We start from the raw sequence: 19738 nt of genomic DNA, 5'->3' as shown, positions 1-19738 counted from the left end.
AACACCGCGCTTCGCGTGAGCCACACTACAGATTTGCCACAGCTGCGCATGCGCGAAACCGAGTGACCTCACGCGGAGCGCAGGTGGCCGCTGCTGCCGTCGTCGCCGCGCGCTGACTCCGTCGCCTGACCTTTCGCCGCCGTCGCGCGCTCTGCGCATGTGCGTCGCCGCTTCTCCTCCTCGCCACCGTTTGACCTTTCACCGCAGCCGTGCGCAGTGCGCATTTGAAAGGAGGGGTATATAGGGCGCGCTTGCCCATAGAACAGGCGCAGACACTCGCCATGGAAGTAGAAGAAGAAGCAACAGTCGGACGGCGCAGAAACACCGATCCCGAAGTGGTAGCTTGGGAGTTGGCTGAAAAGCAACAAAAGCTTTTCGCTTCGAGATATCCAGGCTTAACCTTAAGCCACAGCCAATTCTTTTTCTTTCAACATGACCTTTAAGAACGGATGATAAGTGCGTCACGATTAAGCGTCTCACATCTCATCTACGTTAGAGGATGAGCTGGGAGGTCGAGGCCACAGTTACCAAATTTCCGGGATTGGCCGAGGAGCCCGTGGCAGCAGCAGATTTGTGTAACTCGTCACCTTGTACTCATATCATCCACTGCGCAGCGACTAGCTACACTCAGGGACAGATTTGGAAGCTCTATCCCTCGTGAGCGCGTGATAAGAGTGCGCTTGTGAAAGCCTTGTTCTAGCCCTCGTAGCTTCCGCTGCGTAGCCACAAGAAGCTGCCCCCGAGTAGTGAGATGAAGGATAGAATGGCAGGCACGTATTGCCAGGTAGTTTCTAAACCTTAGAGGACTAGTTTAGTTTGTGTTAATTTTATTTGCTCCTTAAGGTAAGCGAGCCCAACCACACGATGAATTGGAGTAGGAAAACTGTTTTTTCTTTTCGCAATATTTGACGCATTTCCCCCCGAAACCAACGGGGACGTCCGCATCATGCAGTAACGAAACAAAAGGAATTGCTTTCAATTTTTCGTACACCATCTTATTGATAGAGAAGCTGTGCTATGCGGCTTCACTCACGCTGTATCATTTGCGAAGTTACGAAGAAAAAGAAACATCCGCATCAGTCATGAACTATTTTTAATGTGAAAGCTTTATATGGTTCTGTCGCGTCAGCAGAAAGTGTCCGCAATTTTGTCCGCACGATTACGTCGTTCTCTGAAGATAAATGTGGGAAAGTGTGATTGCGACATTTAGTGTGTGATAAAATGTTGCCGTGGGAAAAATTTGGTTCATGAGGAATAATTAGTTAATTAATTAAAGTAAAAAAACGCGAAAAATACACTTAGACTTCAAAATATCCATGGCCATCGATATAGTCTAAACAGAAAAGAGTAAAAAGGAGTAAGCGTTTCTATAGTGCACTCTTTTATACAAATGACTGCGCTAGAGGAAAGCTTGCCCCGTTTTTACTCCCATTTAGGTGTACTCATGTTTAGAGTGCTTAATACATGGACGTCAGAACTAAGACCTACTGAACTACAGACCTGCACAAACGGCCCTTCTCCAGCGCGCATGTTCTAGTTCATGCTTTTTGCCGCTAGGGTAGAAACATTGCGGGCGGCGTGGCGCTAATATATACCTGTTGAGAAAAAGGCCTCCTCCAGCATTTTATTTCAAACAAGGCAGTTTTGGCGTTTGTCCACGTAATCATTATCATCCATTTATCTATGCTAGGCACGGTGATGCCGACGAAAAGAAAGCGGACAAAAAGGAAGACGTTTTTTTACTCTTCCAGAGCGAAAAAAAGTAATTATTATGGCTCTTTTTTGCTGATGATAAGATAGCAGAGAAAGAGAAAGCAAATGTATTAAATAGCATGCACAAAATGGCAAACGATGATGATGGTCATAGCAGACGAAAAGCTCAACCGAGCGTCCTCAATGGCCAAAAAGCTAACGAAAGTTTGCGCACGCTGCTCCATAAGACCCCGCCATGTGTGCAGGTCTGTCGTTCAGTAGGTCTTGGTAAGAACAGCCACGGACGTCGATCTGGTACGTGGACGTTTTGCTTTCGCAATGCTCCACTGCGGGTCGCCGCAGTGATCTCAAGTTTTTGTCCTGCGATGGACGCAAATGATCGTCGTATTCGTTTCATGCTCAACATTGCAATCGACGTCGCCGTGTTGTTCGCAGGATGCGAACCACACAGTGAAAGAAGACTGCTACTCACTGGCGGCCACAAGGTTCGGCCTTTTGCTGGCCTCCGAGAGCACCGTCAGTCTGTTCACGAGAGAGTCGCGTCAGCAGGCGCAAGCCTTTCTTGGGGACCTGCTCGCCATGTTTCGGGAACTGGCTGTTAGCGCTTCCTGGCTGAACGAAAAGGCCCGTTCTGTGGTCAACAAGACGCTGCAAGAGCTCCAGGTTTGTGTGCAAATGAGTGCAGGTTGGCGTGTTCAGTGGCGCTAAATAATTGGATCGACAGTTTTGTCAATCAATCAATCAATCAATCAATAAATCAGTCAGTCAGTCGGTCAGTCGGTCAGTCAGTCAGTCAGTCAGTCGGTCGGTCGGTCACGGTCGGTCGGTCACGGTCGGTCAGTCACAGTCAGTCGGTCACAGTCAGTCGGTCACAGTCAGTCAGTCGGTCACAGTCAGTCAGTCACAGTCAGTCAGTCACAGTCAGTCAGTCGGTCACAGTCAGTCAGTCACAGTCAGTCAGTCACAGTCAGTCAGTCACAGTCAGTCAATCACAGTCAGTCACAGTCAGCACAGTCAGTCACAGTCAGTCACAGTCAGTCAGTCAGTCAGTCAGTCAGTCAGTCAGTCCCAGTCAGTCAGTCAGTCCCAGTCAGTCAGTCAGTCAGTCAGTCAGTCAGTCAGTCAGTCAGTCAGTCAGTCAGTCAGTCAGTCAGTCAGTCACAGTCAGTCAGTCACAGTCAGTCATTCAATGAGTCAATTAGTCAGTGAGTAAGTCAGTCACAGTCAGGCAGTCAATGAGTCAATTAGTCAGTCAGTCAGTTAGTGAGTCAATTAGTCAGTCAGTCAGTTAGTGAGTCAATGAGTCAATTAGTCAGTTAATCAATGAATCAATTAATGAATGAATGAATCAGTCAGTCAGTCAATCCAATCAGTCAGTCGGTCAGTCAGTCAATCAATCAATGAATCAATGAATTAATCAATCAGTCAATCAATCAATCAATCAATCAATGAAGAAAAAAACGATTGAAATAGTTGATGAATGAGTGAAAAATAACTAAGCTCGATTGGGTAGCTCTAAGAGGAAGCATTAATATGGCCTATGCAGATTGTAGTGGAGGGCTTCGCATTAATTTACAACTCGTGAGGTCTTTAACGCATATCGTTGTCTCGTTACTTAGCCAGTTTTCGACTTCTAGTCCATCACAATACGGCCTCCGTGGCAGGGATAGAGCCCGCTAACTCTGCAAGTGTAGCTGAAGGCCATAGACATTAGGCGAGAGCGGGAGGTGGCTGAATGAATGAATGAGCTAACAGTGAACGGGCTTCTGGCGTTACGAAAAGAAAAGGCGATACAATCGCGGACGGCGTTTTCTGTGTACAAAGTCCGCGGCTACCTATAGCGAGCGGTGAGTGCCCAGCAAGAGGTGAGATGTGAGTGGTCAGCTTCTTTTAAGTTATGTGAATGGACTTGGTTTAAGTGGTTTTTTGTACATACGAGGTCTAAGTGGTATGGGAAACAATGCCGTTGTTAAATTTATTGGTGTTCAGGTTGGATAGCTCCTTAAAAACGATTGCCAGTGAACTGATAGACGAGTACAGAGCAAACAAACACGGACACAGATTGGGAACAAGCACGTCCACCTGTTGTTCTTGCATGCTTGCGGTTGTTTGCTCTGTATCCGTTCACTGAGGAACACCAACAAGCCCAGCAAACCATCTTGACGTAGTTATGACCAGCACATTTCTTTTCGCTTCGCCACCGTCGTGTATTCTGCCAAGTGAAACATATCTGGAGTCTATTGGTTTTAAGCTTGAAGTTGAGTGCTATATACCGATAATACAAGCGCGGCCAACAACAAGTCGTGAGACCAGGTGGTGCCAGACTTCCTGCGTTCAGGGCTGAGCGTAAGTATTGAAGTCGCCCAGAATCTGCCGCTTAGGTAGCGAACGAATATATCGGGTGTTTCAGCGAACACTTTCAAAAAATTTCAGATATAGGCTTTTTTGGGTAAAAATATGGTCTTTGCGGTATAGTGTTGCCACGGTTGGCGGACACTAGGAAACCGGAGAATCGGCTGGTGAACTAACTTTTAATAATTAACTTTTTAACTAGTAGAGTTAGGCACCTAGTTGCGACCCGCCGCGGTGGCTCAGTGTTTACGGCGCTCGGCGGCTGGCCCGAAAGAGGTGGGTTCGATCCCGTCCGCGGCGGCCGAATTTCGATGGAGGCGAAATTCTGGAGGCCCGTGTACTGTGCAATATCAGTGCACGTTAAAGAACCCCAGGTGGTCGAAATTTCCGGAGCCCTTCACTACGGCGTCCCTCATAGCCTCAGTTGCGTTGGGACGTTCAACCCCAGTAAACCAAACCAAACTTAGTTGCGATTAGAGATTTGTAGCCAGTGGCTAGTAATAGCCATATCTTCTTGTAGAAATTCGAAAACGCGATTACCCGTGGCGCTCTGGCTGTACAAAATTTGGCGCTTTCAACTAGTTACGTGCACTGGAGGGGTTGCTTTGCCTACACACTTTCGAAAGCGCATGTATTTTCTGCCGACGCAACCAGATTTTGTCGGGCTACAGGGACGAGGATAATCGCGTTTTCGAAGATCTGTAAAGCTATATGGCTATTACTAACGACCGGCTACAAATCTCTAATTGCAACCAGTCGCCTAACTCTATTAGTTAAAAATTTAATTATTGAAAATTAGTTAACCATCTTACTCCTCAAGACGATTCACCAGTTTTCTAGTTTCTGCCAACATATGTAATACTATGCCGCAAAAGCCATATCTTTACCCCAAAAAGCCTATTCTTGAAAATATTTGAAAGTGTTCACTGAAATACCCGGCATAGACTTGCGCTATTGAGCACGTGTCCGTTGGCCAAGCCAGGAAAGGTTGTTCTTGAAGCTAGAAAAATCTCGTTCTCTTTTTAAAAAAATCTGTAGTGTAACTAACCTGTTTTTGCAAGGCTGCTGCTGCTGCTGCTGCTGCAAAAAACACATGATCTGTAGCTAAGAAAACAAAAATCCCGCACGTCGTCAAAATATTGTCACATGTAAGAACGTACAGGGGTGTGCTAATGCATGATAAAATCAATAACTGACAGAAAAGAAATGAAAGCCACTTACTTCCCTGTGGCAGCCTGCAACGCACCTACAGTCAAGGAGGATACGGTGTTCGGCTAGCTTATGCGATTTAGCTGAATATTTAGAGTAACATGAAAACGGAAACGATGATAGGGCAACAAAAGTGTGTGTCCTGCCCCGTTTCTATTTCCGACATGTTGCGTAAAGAATAATTTCAAGGCACAGCATCGCAGCGCTTTCGTTTGCATTTGTGAAGCTTGGTAGGAAAAGGAATGCCTCCGAAGATCTTTGTGCACTCTAAAATAGCGTGTAGCGGTGGCCAAAAGCGATGAAGTGATTTGTGGCAATAATATTAATAATAATCATCAGCATCATCCTGACTACGCCCACTGCATGGCAAAGGCCCCTCCCATGTCCCTCCAATTAACCCTGTCCTTCGCCAGTTGCGGCCACCCCATCCCCACAAACTTCTTAATCTCATCCTCCCACCTAACTTTCTGCCGCCCCCTGCTACGCTTTCTTTCTTTCTTTCTTTCTTTCTTTCTTTCTTTCTTTCTTTCTTTCTTTCTTTCTTTCTTTCTTTCTTTCTTTCTTTCTTTCTTTCTTTCTTTCTTTCTTTCTTTCTTTCTTTCTTTCTTTCTTTCTTTCTTTCTTTCTTTCTTTCTTTCTTCCTTTCTTTCTTTCTTTCTTTCTTTCTTTCTTTCCTTCTTTCTTTCTCTCTTTCTTTCCTTCTTTCTTCCTTTCTTTCTTTCTTTCTTTCTTTCTTTCTTTCTTTCTTTCATTTCCATTTTCTCACAACCGTTACCCTTATAAGGACCAGCGGTTCTCTTGCCTTTGCATTACATGCCCTGCCCAAGCCTCTTGATTTCGACTATAGGATATCAGTAACCTGCGTTTGTTTCCTAACCTCTCAGCCCGCTTCCGGTCTCTTAACGTTACACTTACCATTTTCCTTTCCATAGCTCGCTGCGTTGTCCTTAACTTAAGCTGAACCCTAAAATTAAAGCGGAGAAAGAATTCAAATTTAATTTATGGTGATCACTTTCAGCCACTGAAGCTAGGCGTAGTGGGACCTCCGGAATTCTTTTACGGAAGCTACTGTAGGGAAAAACAGTAACTGAACTCCCTGCCTGGTTCCAAACCGTGCCGCATTGCATGCGGGTGCCCCGTGACGATGCACTACTGGCGTCGAGAGTGCATCGTCAGTTCGGAAATTTAAGAGGGGGTGGGGGGGGGGGGGGAGAGTTACTTTTGTACCAGTACCCGTTAGTACTGCTGCCAGAGATAAGCCTTCCTGCTGTTCTCTGAACTAGTGCTAACGAAGCCGACAGAGGAATGAAGGGAAGAACCTTCGGCTCACTCTTATGGCCGTTTCACATGATTCGGCGCGCACGAAAAACTTCGATCCAGTCGCAGTGTCGCAGCGGCGCCAGTCGCGACAGCCCTTTCACATGCTCGCGGCGCCTGCGGTTTCTGTTGGTGCGGCACGAGCGGCACCGGCATAATTTACCAATAATAACCGCAGAACACGCTTAAGTTTTATTTTTTTTATTGAATTAATGTATATTTATTAAAATACCAAGTACTTTATGCAAAGAAGGTATTCTTAAGTTTTTGCTTTTGCACGCAACTACGATGAGCAACTCGTTAAATAATGCACGTGACATGTTGAGAAATCAACAGACCCGAGCGCATGGAGGAAAAAAAAAGTTTTTTCTTCCTCGCCCGAGCGCTTCCAAACAAAGTGAAAATACCTCTGATGCAGTTTCGACGGCTTCCGCTACGTCGTTTCCTGTGATGTCACACATTTGAATTCTATTGGCTGACGGCCGCTTCGTTCGCAACGATCGCTGCGACTGTGCGGCGTGCGACCAACTGGTTGGAAGCCTGCCGCAGCCGCTCTGCGACAGGAGCGGCGTGCCCTTCTGTCGCAGTGCGGCTGAAATCGCAGTGCGCTGTGGCAAGAATCGCACCATGTGAAACGGGCATTACTCCAGGAATGGCCGGATAGATGAAAAATTCAGGGGGGCACTTTGCTGATGTAAAGTGCAGTGAGGCGAAAGCCTTTAGCGCGGTGTTGCTGCTTGCGTCACTGATGTGTGGTTAAGATGTTAATTAAGTACACAATTGTTTGTGAATCTTAAATGCTGGAGGTACTGGAGGGCGTTTGGGAGTCAGCGGTCTGATTCGACGCCTTTCTGCAAACACTCTCCAGCGTCCGAGACAAGGAGAACTAACTACATATGCGTTGCCAGGAAGTAACGTAGTCATTAGACACCTTTAGCATACCTTATACCGTGTTACCGCTACCGTTACCGGAGTACCACGAGCCCGCCCACCGCCGGTGAGTATGCGCTGATTGTTCCGATGCTGCGGGCGCGAGCACAGCTGCGATCGCTATGTGGCGCCATCTGGCGCCGTCAAGGAGATTTGCGCATGTGCATTGCCTGCGCGCCGGCTCCCGGTGCTCTGGTACCGGTAGCGGTAACACGGTACACGGTATGCTGGGCTGCGGAACGGAAGGATGGTGGTTCGAATCCCATCGAGCACAAAGATTTTTTTATGGTCTGACTAGAAAAAGCGTGACACCTCTGTTGAGAACCTTCCGTCGACAACGATGAGGCATTAAAGGCTTTCGCCTTAAAAATGGCTAGAGGTTTAGACGTGTCAGTGGCTAGTGGATGTTGAGCCTGATGATGATGACAGCGCTTCATAACGAAAGGTGAACTGAACTCGTTTTCCTAAAGGTTAGGGTTTGGGAATAGGCTTGTACATGGGTAGCGACGAAGTCAGCCATTGAGCAGCGCGCAGGATGCCCGATACCGCGGCGAAGGTTACCAGCGCCCTTAGACGCAGTCGGCCTCCAACAAAGCACGTATGCGCTCCTCGAAGCTGACGACTGGGTGCCGGTGCTTTCGACGCTAATCCGCAAACTTGGGGCACTCCCGACGCAATTGCTTGAAAGCTGGCGAGGTCGCTGTGCTGCTTATCAACTTCGCGTTTTAAATACGAAAAACATTAACAGTTCTTTTTTAAAACGCTGAGTTTGTAAGCAAATGCGAAAAACATTAACACATCTTTTTTACCCGCCGCGGTGGCTCAGTGGTAAGGCGCTCGTCTACCGAGCCGGACTACCCGGGTTAGAACCCGACCGCGGCGGCCGCGTTTCGATGGAGGCGAAACGCAAGATGCGCCCGTGTGCTGTGTTGTTGTTGTTGTGACTGAGAGAAGGATGAAAAGGAAATTGCACGGGCCTGCTACTGGCTCGAGCCAAGCCACCACCGCTGCCACGTGCAGATAGAGGAGAGTTAAAAGATCAGAGGAAAGAGAAAAAGGAAAGGAAAGACGCGCGTCGCAGCAACAACTGCGTCCGCCGGAGCGGACGCTGCTCAAAAAACAGATAAGCGGCCGAAGCCGCGCTCGCCGAAGCGAGAACAGATACACAAGCGATATCAGCGCACGTTAAATATCCCCAGGTGGCCGAAATTATTCCGGAGTCCTCCACTACGGCACCTCTTTCTCTCTCTCTTCTTTCACTCCCACCTTCCTCCCTTTCCTTACGGCGCGGTTCAGGTGTCCGCCGATATATGTGAGACAGATACCGCGCCTTTTCCTTTCCTCAAAAAAAAAACCAATTTACCTTATTTTTTATCCTTTCTTCATTTAAATAAAGATTGTACTGTGGCCGCCCGATGTCCCTGTCTCTAATGCATCGCTGTGGCAACTGTACTCCAACTTCTGCCTCACGTGCGAGTCGGCTGACCAGGCTGCCGTCGATGGAGGCGGACAAGCGGAATTGGCTGCCGGTGGGCGGCCCACAGCGATGGACCGCTGGCTACACGCGAACCGCGCCTTCAGTCAGCTGAACCCCGCTCTGAGGGAGCGCATGCAGGTCATGTGGCAAGGCGACGCTGCCGAGCTTTTCTCTTTGGAGCACTGGAAGAAACGGCTGCGGGTGTCGCACGCTGCGCTCTGGAGTCCGCTCTACCACGTGACCTCGGCCGAGCGACAGGAGGCCAACTACGGGGGCCTCGGGGCAGCCTTCCTCTTTCACGTGCTGCGTATATTCGAACCGCCGGTGAGCTGCTCTGCATGTTTCACGCACTTCATGATCCTGCAGCTTAGAGTGGATAGTCTCTCGGTAACCGGATGGAGGAACGGCTTAACAGGGTTGCATTAGGCAAACATCGATAAGCGACCAAAATTTTGGTATGGGCTAGTCGGCGGCTCATCTTGAGTAAAAGTATATGCAGCGCAAAAAATAGGGACAAACGAGAAGACACAAACTTAACGACTGGCGCTGAACTAAGGACTGAAATTTAAGTCGTCAGTTCATTTCCAGTCCTGCTGGTTGTGCCTTCTCTTCTGTCACTGTTTTTTGCGCTGCATATACTTTTACTTAAGATCCACAGGCGACATGCGAGTCACGAAGTGGAAACCGTGAACTGTTTGAAAATGCCCCAGGAGTGCGGAAGAGATGAAATGCCACTTAATAAGGTAGCGTAGTGGTCATTCATACCCAGCAATTCTGGACGAAAGCATCTTTGAACGGGAAGCAGTTTATGAACGCAATTATTTCATTTATTGTAAGATTTCACTGTAGCAATCAATATTTCCGCAGATCTCCCGTCGGCAGACAAGTTTTTTACCATCAACGTTTTTGCTGTTGTCAAAAGCGTTCCCCATCGGTTTTCTGTGGCGGCCTTAGTGATAGAAGCACCCTAAAAGAAAGATTTTGCTATTTTTTAGAAGAATAGACCATTGCCTTCAATAATCCCATAACAATATCTTGCAATATTTCAACATTCAAAAATCTGTCCAAGAAGGTTGGACACGGTAAAGTTACCTTAGTTTGATTCGCGCCGATGCAATGTTAAGTGCATAAAACTGTGTGGTAAACGGTGGAAGGCCACCCTTAGGACCTGAGGTCTAGGCATGGATAGGCAGGCTAGCCATTTGTAGATAGTTTTTTCATCAAGACAATCAACCCCAGCGTAAAACCTAGAGCCACACGTTTGCATCATTCACACGTATTGCGCCTTAAAATGTGAAAACATACTTAGTCGATCGGTGGGCAGACTTCGACTGTGTCCTTGGCCGGTATTGTTTAGTTTTGCTTTCGCGTGCGGATAAAGGAATAAATATCAGTTGGGTATTCTCACATGAAGTGAAGTGAAGTGAAGTCTTTATATCGGTCACAACTAGCCGACAAGCAGGATAAGGACGAGGATGAGGCAGGCTAGAGTGAAATATGATGGTGGAGATGAAATTTATTTCGTGGCACCAACGCGTCTCTTTTCATTACACTACAATGGAATTTGAAAGAAGTTAATTTGCGCGAACTTGTTCGACAGTGAAAAAAAATTCAGGGGGCTCTTTGTTGGCCTAAAGTGCGGTGAGGCGAAAGCTTTTAGCGTGGTGTTGCTGCTTGTGTCACTGATGTGTGGTTAAGATGTTAATTAAGTACACAATTGATTGTGAATCTTAAATGCTGGAGACACTAGAGGGTGTTTGGCAGGCATCCGTCGGATTCGACGTCTTTCTGCAAACGCTTTCCACCGTCATAGACAAGGAGAACTACATATGCGTTGGCAGGAAGTAACGTAGCCGTTAGCACGCTCGGCTGCGGAACGGAAGGATGGTGGTTCGAATCCCATCGTGCACAAATATTTCTTCTCTGGTCTGACTAGCAAAAGCATGACACCTCTGCTGACAACCTTCTGTCGACAACGATGAGGCATTAAAGGCTTTCGCCTTAAAACGAAACTCGGCGCCGACGTTAGCAACACACGCGTTTGATTGCGGCTGTCGTTTTTTGCGCCTGCGGCTTTCGGCGGCGCTCCTTTATACACGACTGAAAATTTTTTCGGTGACGCCTCTTTGTCCGCGTAACGTTACAGTCTTTGTCAAAAGTTTGGAGCCCACCGCTGCCGAGAGGCGGCGCTACTATTGGCGACGTTGGCAGGTGGCGAGGTTGAAGAGGGTCAGGAAGCGTGTTCTACTCCATAGAGTTTCTTACTATTACCTAGAGGGAAAGCTGGCAGCACTGCACTTCAGCCACCATGGACGCTTAAAGCATCATGGGCTGTTGGGGTACTTGTTGCGGGAATGTCGTATTTTTTCGGGAGCGTGGAGTGGCACTACTAAAATGTTTCATTCCGAAAACGCTGTTCGTGTGTTCGCAGACGACTTTCGAGCGAATGCAGTGTGCAAAAGCCATATTAGTGAAAACGCAACAACACACGACGCCAATAAAAGGTTTCACTTTTCCGAAATGCCATTAACAAAACTCCTAAAGTATCCAAGAAACAACATTTTTTTTAAAACTATATTTACTTTTAAAAATGCGCCTGTTAATTACGAAATATTAGTTTTTGTAGTGTTCATTACTTGGCCAATAGGAAAGCTAGCCATCTCTTATTTTGGGCAAACTTTGCATTTACATGCTTTTCTGCTCGTTTGTTGCAATTTACAAACAGGATATTGAATGTTAGGACATTCGTTTTTATCGAACAGCTTTATTTTTCTATTATTTTTTGGTCAAATGTTGTAGTTCTGCAGTCGGTAGCTCACCGCCCCATGATGCTTTGAGCGCCCATGGTGGCTGAAGTGGTCTCGAGGGGCCTCCATGCAAACTCCCATAGACAGGCTGCCAGCTTTCCCTCTAGGTAATAGTAAGAAACTCTATGTTCTACTCCCTCTGGCGAGACGTCACCATAAAAAAGTCAGAGGGCACTTTGACTGTCTAAAGTGGGTAGAGGCGGAAGCGTTTTCCGCACCACCTTCGCTGTTTCTGTGGCACTGGTGGCGTCACATATAATTGAGTACCAATTACTAAGTGATGACAAATCACTAATTAATGCTTAATTACTTATTAATGCCTGAATACTAATTAACTGCTAATTAATGACGCTTAAGCTTCGCCTTTAGGAGTGGAACGCGACAGCGCGTTGTAGCGCTGCCAGGGAGTCCACGGAACGCCACCACCCGTTCGGCGCGATGCCTTGCCCTTTGAACGCAACGCTTTTTGAGGAAAGGAAATGGCGCAGTAATTCTCTGTCATCTCGGTGGACACCTGAACCGCACCGTAGAGGAAGGGAGGAAGTGTGAGTGAAAGAAGATAGATAAAGAGGAGCCGTAATGAAGAAAATGAAAATTGTATTTGAGGAAAGGAAATTACGCAGTAACTGTGTCACAAAATTCAGGGGGGGGGGGCACTTTTTTGACCTAAAGTGTGGTCACTGATGTGTGGTTAAGATGTTAAGCTTCGCCCCTAAGAGTGGAAGCGCGACAGCGTCTTGCAACGCTGCCAAGCAGTCCATAGAACGTCATCGCCCATTCGGTTCTACGCCTCGCTCGTCGGTAAATTGGTTTTTGAGGAAAGGAAATGTATCTGTCTCTCATTTGTCGGTGGACACCTAAACCTCGCCGGAAGGGAATGGAGGAGGATGAGAGTGAGTGAAGACACCGTATTCACTAGACGCGCCTTTGTTCATTCCAAACCATCGAGCTGGCATGGCGGAGTGGATAGCATGCTCGTCTCTCACGCCGAAGACCGGGGTTCGATTCCTGAGCTCGACCAATTTCTTAATCGGTTTTATTTATTTATATGGCCTGACTAGTAAAGCTAATTAGGCTAATTGGGTAATTAAGCAATTAACTAAGCTCAGTCCCACTTACTTGGAGCATCACTATATGATCCCTTCAATTGGTTGCATGGTTACTAGCCTAAGTACAATTGGCCCCGTTTGAAAATCGCGCACTGTGACCTCACGACCGTTTCCACCAATTGAAAAGCGTGACATTTTCTGTCGACAACTGCTGCTTACAACGATGAGACATTAAAGGCTTCCGCCTTAATAAGAAGCGCCATGCCACCTCTCCCGGGAGGCTGTGCACGCGCTCCCGCTGCAGTCGCGGTAGGCTCCAACAGCATGGCTTCCTTCTTTTTGTGTGATCGCCAAATCTGTAGACGTTTAACGGCGATCGTAGGCTGACGACATCGACGACAACTTGGTGCCCTGGATAGATATTAGCGGTGTTGCGTACAAGGGGGGAAGTCTCAAGTGCGGCGCCGAGTTCATTCCCAACCTCCGGGAGATCGCCGCCCTGGGAATCGCCTGGCACGCGCTCATGAAGCGCACTGCCGCCGCCGTGAAGGGCAGCGACGCCAGCGAGCGGCGTCCTCCTCCGGCACCTGCCCTGTCCATCACGGATGGGGACGGAGAGGTGCACACGTACACGGGAGACCAGCTGTTCTTCCTGAATCACTGCAGGAGCAGGTGCGATGGCAGATTGCCTTCTTCCGAATTTGGTGGTTTCCGGGAAGGAGTTAAACATCATCATCATCATCATCATCATCATCATCATCATCATCAGCCTGACTACGCCCACTGCAGGGCAATGACCTCTCCCATGTCTCTTCAATTAACCCTGTCCTCTGCCAGTTGCGGCCACTGTATCCCCGCAAACTTCTTGACCTCGTCCGCCCGCCCGAATTTCTGCCGCCCCTTCTGCGCTTGCCTTCTCTTGGAATCCACTCCGTTACCATTGAGGACCAGTGATTATCTTGCCTTCGCATTACATGCCCTGCCCAAGTCCATTTCTTAATCTTGATTTTGACTAGTATGCCATTAATCCGCGTTTGTTCCGTCACCCGCTCCGCCCGGTTCTGGTCTCTTAACGTTACACCTATCACTCTAAAAAGGAATACGCCTATATGGGAGTAAAAATGGAGCAATCTGTTCTCTAGTGCGTTATAGGACAGTTTACTCCCTTTTTACTTCTTTCTGTTTAGTTTCGTTTGGTTTGGTTTATTGGGGTTTAACGTTCCAAAACAACTGAGGCTATGAGGGACGCCGTAGTGGAGGGCTCCGGAAATTCCGACCACCTGGGGTTCTTTAACGTGCACTGACATCGCACTGCACAGGGGCCACTAGAATTCCGCCTCCATCAAAATTTGGCCGCCGCGGCTGGGATCCAACCCCCGTCTTTCGGGTCAGCAGCCGTGCGCCATAGCCGCTGAGCCACCGGGGCGGGGCTTAGTCTGTTTAGAGTGTATGTTCACTCGACTAGACGTAAGCGGTCGGTGCTGGGCGCTTTATTTTCGACTACAAGAGCGCTTTCGGATCTCGGGATCAAGTCGAGCGCCCCTGACACCCAGACCAGCAGTCGTGGACCATGGTTCGCCTTTCGCTTAACTCTGCAGCACTGAATCACGATGCGGGCTGTCCTACAACCAGAAGTGTAGCGCTGACGCTTTGAGAAGTTGCAACGCTACGAGCGGTCCGCTACACTCGTCCACATTAAAGGATGGTGGCCAGAATGCACGGAACCATCTGAAAAAAAAAATACTAATTTTCCTGTTCTATTTAACCTATTGTCAGTTCAACGTGGCATGAATTGTTGGTTATCAGGGAGTGAAAGCCGTAGTAAATGTCGCACTTCTCGGTGGACACTTCAGCGACGCCGTAAGGGAAGGAGGGAGGTTGGAATGAAAAAGGAAGGGAGAAGGTGGTGCCGTAGTGGAGGGCTCCGGAATAATTTGGCATGCGGTATTAAAGTCTCTTACTGGTATCTTCAACAGCTCTATCTATACCGGTAATCACTTATGAGGAAGAAACGTGGAGGCTAACGAAAAGGGTTCCATTTAAGTTCAGGACAGCGCAGCGAGCTATGGAAAGGAAATGAGAGGTATAACGCTAAGAGTCAGGAAGAGGGCAGAGTGGGTCAGGAATCAAGCACGGGTTAATGACATCCTGGTCAAAATCAAGAGGAAGAAGTGGGCTTGGGCAGGATATGTAATGCGAAGGCAGGATAACCACCGGCTCTTAAGGGTAACGAAGTGGATTCCAAGAGAAGGCAAGCGTAGCAGGGGGCGGCAGAAAGTTAGGTGGGCGGATGAGATTAAGGAGTTTGCGGAGATAGGATGGCCGCATATGGGTATTATGAACGTATACCAACTAGCTCAGTTTTCTGCCCTGTAGCATGTACTAGTAAAGGAAAATGGAGTATCCTTTTCTAAGTATGAATGCGATGAGGAAAGTGGTTAACACAGTGGAAAAACACCGATCCCGCTTAGAGTTGTCGGCAAATTCGGCCTCGCCCTAACATCTGCTAGCCGTCCTGTTAAGCTTAGCTGGCAGAGCGACTGCCCCATATAAGGAGTTTTCCCGTGTCCAGTCCCCAGATCAGGACTGATTTTTCCTCAATGACGAAGCTTCTTATAAGGCTGCATTACAAAAGATTCAAATGAACACTTTGTGTCCTGGACTGAAATATCAAATTAACCCTGCGCTTTCCTGTAGGTTTAAATATCAATTGGCGTTTTTGATTAATGATTGACCTAGCTAGTCATTTATTTCCTTACTGCTGTCTCTTACGGTATGCGTGATAGATTCAGAGCAAGCCGCCGTGGTGGCTCTGTGGTTATGGCGCTCGGCTGCTTACCTGAAGGACGCGAGTTCGATCCAGGCCGCGGCGGTCACATTTCAATGAAGGTGAAATTGCAGAGGCCCGTGTACCGTGCGATGTCAGTGTATTTTAAGGAACCCCAGGCGGTCGAAATTTCTGGAGCCCTCCACTACGGCGTCCCTCATAGCCGGAGTCTCTTCGGGACGTTCAACCACCATAAATCTATAGATACAGCGCAACGTAGGGTGTGTGGACGTGTTGCACACTGGTACTATGCGATGTCAGTGCACGTTAAAGAACCCCAGGTGGCCGAAATTTCCGGAGCCCTCCACAACGGCGTCCCTCATTAGCCGGAGTCACTTCGGGACGTTGAACCACCACAAATCGATAGATACAGTGCAACGTACGGTGTGTGGACATGTTGCGCACTGGTACCGTGTGATGTCAGTGCACTTTAAAGAACACCAGGCGGTCGAAATTTCCGGAGCTCTCCACCACGGCGTCCCTCATAGCCGGAGTCACTTCGGGGCGTTGAACCACCACAAATCGATAGATACAGTGCAACGAACGGTGTGTGGACATGTTGCACACTGGTACCGTGTGATGTCAGTGAACTTTAAAGAACACCAGGCGGTCGAAATTTCCGGAGCCCTCCACTAAGGCGTCCATCATAGCCGGAGTCACTTCGGGACGTTGAACCACCTCAAATTGATAGATACAGTGCAACGTACGATGTGTGGATGTGCTGCAAACTGGTATGTCCTGGTCGTAGGTGCCAAGGGCAGCTTCCGGGGGACAGCCGGCGAGGTGGAGACTGCAACGTGGCCGTCCGTCACGTGCGCGACTTCGGCCCCACATTTGGCTGCGCGCCTGGCTCGCCCATGGTGCCGACGGTGACGTGCGACATCTCCGACTTTTTCTGACGCACCAAACGCCCTGCAGGGCTCACAAGTTCCTCGATATTCCTGTAGTGCTAACGTCTTGCATTTAGGCAACGCTTGTTCTGTGCTTGATTGTGCGAACATTATTGGTGTATTTATGCCGTGTTTGACTCTGAGACACAGTACCTGGACTGTTCCATCTATATTCGTTTCTGTGGTTATCGTGTCAGCTTTGTGCGGGACGTTATATTGTTTAAAGCTATTGTTTTTGATTGCGTTTACCACCAGTTGTCATTAGTGGCCTGTTGAATTCATTTGTTTCATGATGATGATTTATTATGCGACTTCTGCTGTTATTGACAAATCTGTCATATTTCGAGCTTCAACTTATTTCACATATACATACTCTAGCGCTTCGCTATGATTTATCAACGAAGAAAACGACTTTCATATGAATGCCAGTGTCAAAATAAAGCTATGGGTATAAAATGCACCTTAAAATGAGATTTTCAGCAACGAACGCAACGAACGCCACAGCAACGCCATAGCAACGAACGCGTTGCTATGGCGATGCAGGCAGGTGGGCGGAGCTTTCGGGCTGCCCGAGAAAAACAAATACCGGACTAGAGTCCGCAAGTAGTCCCGGACAGTCCGTGACTGAAAAACAAATTCGCCCACTGCTTTGATGTCCTTTCGTCTGATGCGACGTCACCATCCACTTTTCCTCGTTTTTGAACAATTTTTGCCCAAATTATAGATGTTTCGGTGATGTTAAATACTAATTACGCTTAATTACACATTCTTCAATCTACTTTGACGCAAATCCGGCGCTTTTCCGCCCATTGTGCGATAATTTTCACTATGCTGTCACACCGTTCTCGTCGCTCTATCTAGGTCCGCGCTATATCGACGATCAAAATTTTTGTATGGGCTAGTCGGTGGCTCATCTTAAGGAAAGTAATATACTGCGCAAAAAAACGGGGACGGCAGAGAGGCACCAACAACAAGACTGGCGCTGAACTAACGACTGAAAATTTATTGAAAACGGCAGAGCTTTAAATACAAAGAGGCCATCACAGTTCCAAGATAATGACTCGCCATAAGATTATAATACCAGCATCAAACCCACTCCAATAGATATCACACAACCCGATAATCACGAGAAGGCATGTGCAACTACTTAAAAAACCGGATGAGTCATGAAAAACAACATATCAATGCATTTGTTTTTTTTTTTGCTTTAAATGGCTATAATTAATTAACTAATCACTCTACAGTCATGAAATTTGGCGTCGGGGTTACAATTTGTTCCCTCTATCTGATGCCGAGTATGAGCCATAAAAGGTCCGCCTTAAAACCCTTGCAGATTTCGAAACGCATTTCCTTCTTTTAACTACGGTCAGTAACTGCTACTTCATTTCATTGGATCGCCATGCCTGACCCGTCGGATTCCGTCGAACTCTGGACTATATGAAGGGAATATAACGTTTTTTTTCCTCGATTGTCGACAGGTTCATTCACCAACAGATTTTTTTTTGAGGTGACCTCCATCCGGTAAAGCCAGAACCAGATAGTTGAGGTAGTTGAGGATTATGGGGGGGGGGGGGGGGTTGGCGGGAGATGCAGCGCCCTGGGGGACGGGGTATTCAGTTACTGGCTTGTCCAGGGCGAGAATTCCTAACACTTAGAAGCGAACAAAACATCCCCCAGTAACACAAACTAACGTTTACTCCCGCCGATGTCGCTACTTGGGCATCATAGCGTAGCCGTACTCAGCCATTTTTTATTAGCGTTCTTTAGGTGATGTTGCGCGAGGTATCGTTGCACAACATTTGTGCGTAACTAGCCCTCAAAGGAGTGAAGGCACGTTTAATGTTTCCGTCAGAGAAGTGGTGTCTTAACCAGAATAATATACGTTGAAAAAGATGTGCATGGAAAGGAGATTTCTTTTAATCTGTACTTGTGGCTCGGGCCTATGTGATTAGAGCAATTTTTTGTGACGCAAAAAAAGAAAATTGAAATTGAAATTTATTCCGCAACAAAAAGGAATGTTGCAAGGAGGGCAGGCTAAAAGCTGAAAAAACAGCTTGAGGAGTCCTGACCTCCCAGCATACACAGCAGCGCAGCAGCGTGCGGCGAAGGCAATACACGTCAACATCAAACCAAGGGAACAAAAGAAAAAAACAGCTTATACAGACAAGGTACGCAATTTCTGTGAAGAAATCGCGGAAATGTCATTATTTGTTTCAATAAAACGATTTTTTCAAACCGTCGGCAATGAGTACTTCAACGTCTGTTTCCCGCAGTTAGTCCGGCATTTGGTGACATTCCAAGGTTCCAAATAACGTACTACGTTATTTGGTTACTTTGCCGAATGTGCTACATTCCGCTCTGCTGTTCATAAAGTTTGTTTTACTAATGCGTTAACACGCATATGAGTTTTCTATAATACACCCATGACTATTTTCTTCAAAAATTGTTAGTCTTGTTTGCTATTGCTTATTAACAGCGAAGAAAACTTGAGCATATGCTCTCAAAGCTCTTTATTTTGTCGATGTTCAACCTTTCCTTTTTGGGAACCGCAATTTCGAGAGAAAAGATCGTGAAGAAAACGGTCGCCGTGGTAGAGGACGTAAAGTCTTGGAACCTGCAAGAGGCCGTGCGGGTAAGGATGGCCGTGGGCCTGAGCTTCCAGGTCGATGAACTGGGGCTCGAGGCGGTGGATGACTTGGTCGTGGCGGAGGGCGTGAAAGTCGCGGAGGAACGGGCGGTGGTTTGCCTGATGGAAGTTTCAAACTTACAGTCCGCGGGGGTGGTACTGGAGGGACTGGCGGTCTAGGCGCAGTGCTCGAAGATCGCGGAGGCACTGGCGGTGGATTTCTCCCTAAAGGTGTCGGGATTGCAGACCCAGGTGGTAGTGGTGGAGATTGAACTCCGGCGCTCGGAGTTTTCGGAATCGAAGACCGCGGAGGTACAGCAGGTACTTGTGAGACTGGACGCAGCTGGGATTCGGGCTTTGGGGGTAGGGCAGGAGATTGTGCAGATTTTCTCCGCGGTAGTGAAGATAATCCAACTTGAGGCTGAGCAGGTGGAGTTTGTAATCGCCCTGCTGGAGGAAGTGGCGCTGCAAGGCTCATTTCATCAACTTGTCCATAATCCATGGATCCGTAATCTCCCAGTCTCGTATTACCTCTAGCTTT

General features: G+C 47.7%; 1 protein-coding gene across 1 annotated transcript in view; it reads left to right on the top strand.

The window, feature by feature from the left end:
• LOC149367135 (endothelin-converting enzyme 2-like) overlaps nucleotides 1-16580 on the top strand; it is a 28974-nt gene extending 12394 nt beyond the window's left edge. Inside the window, exons 4-7 of the mRNA XM_089572728.1 lie at nucleotides 2149-2376; nucleotides 8918-9322; nucleotides 13237-13526; nucleotides 16430-16580. Of these exons, the coding sequence (XP_089428854.1) occupies nucleotides 2149-2376; nucleotides 8918-9322; nucleotides 13237-13526; nucleotides 16430-16580 (1074 nt within the window). The remainder of the gene's footprint in view (nucleotides 1-2148; nucleotides 2377-8917; nucleotides 9323-13236; nucleotides 13527-16429) is intronic.
• The last annotated feature ends 3158 nt before the right edge of the window (nucleotides 16581-19738 follow it).

The sequence above is a fragment of the Amblyomma mixtum genome, chromosome 1, assembly GCF_055824585.1.
Source record: "Amblyomma mixtum isolate Tamu chromosome 1, ASM5582458v1, whole genome shotgun sequence".
Taxonomy (NCBI): Eukaryota; Metazoa; Arthropoda; class Arachnida; order Ixodida; family Ixodidae; genus Amblyomma; species Amblyomma mixtum.
This window is presented reverse-complemented; position numbering and strand designations above follow the sequence as displayed.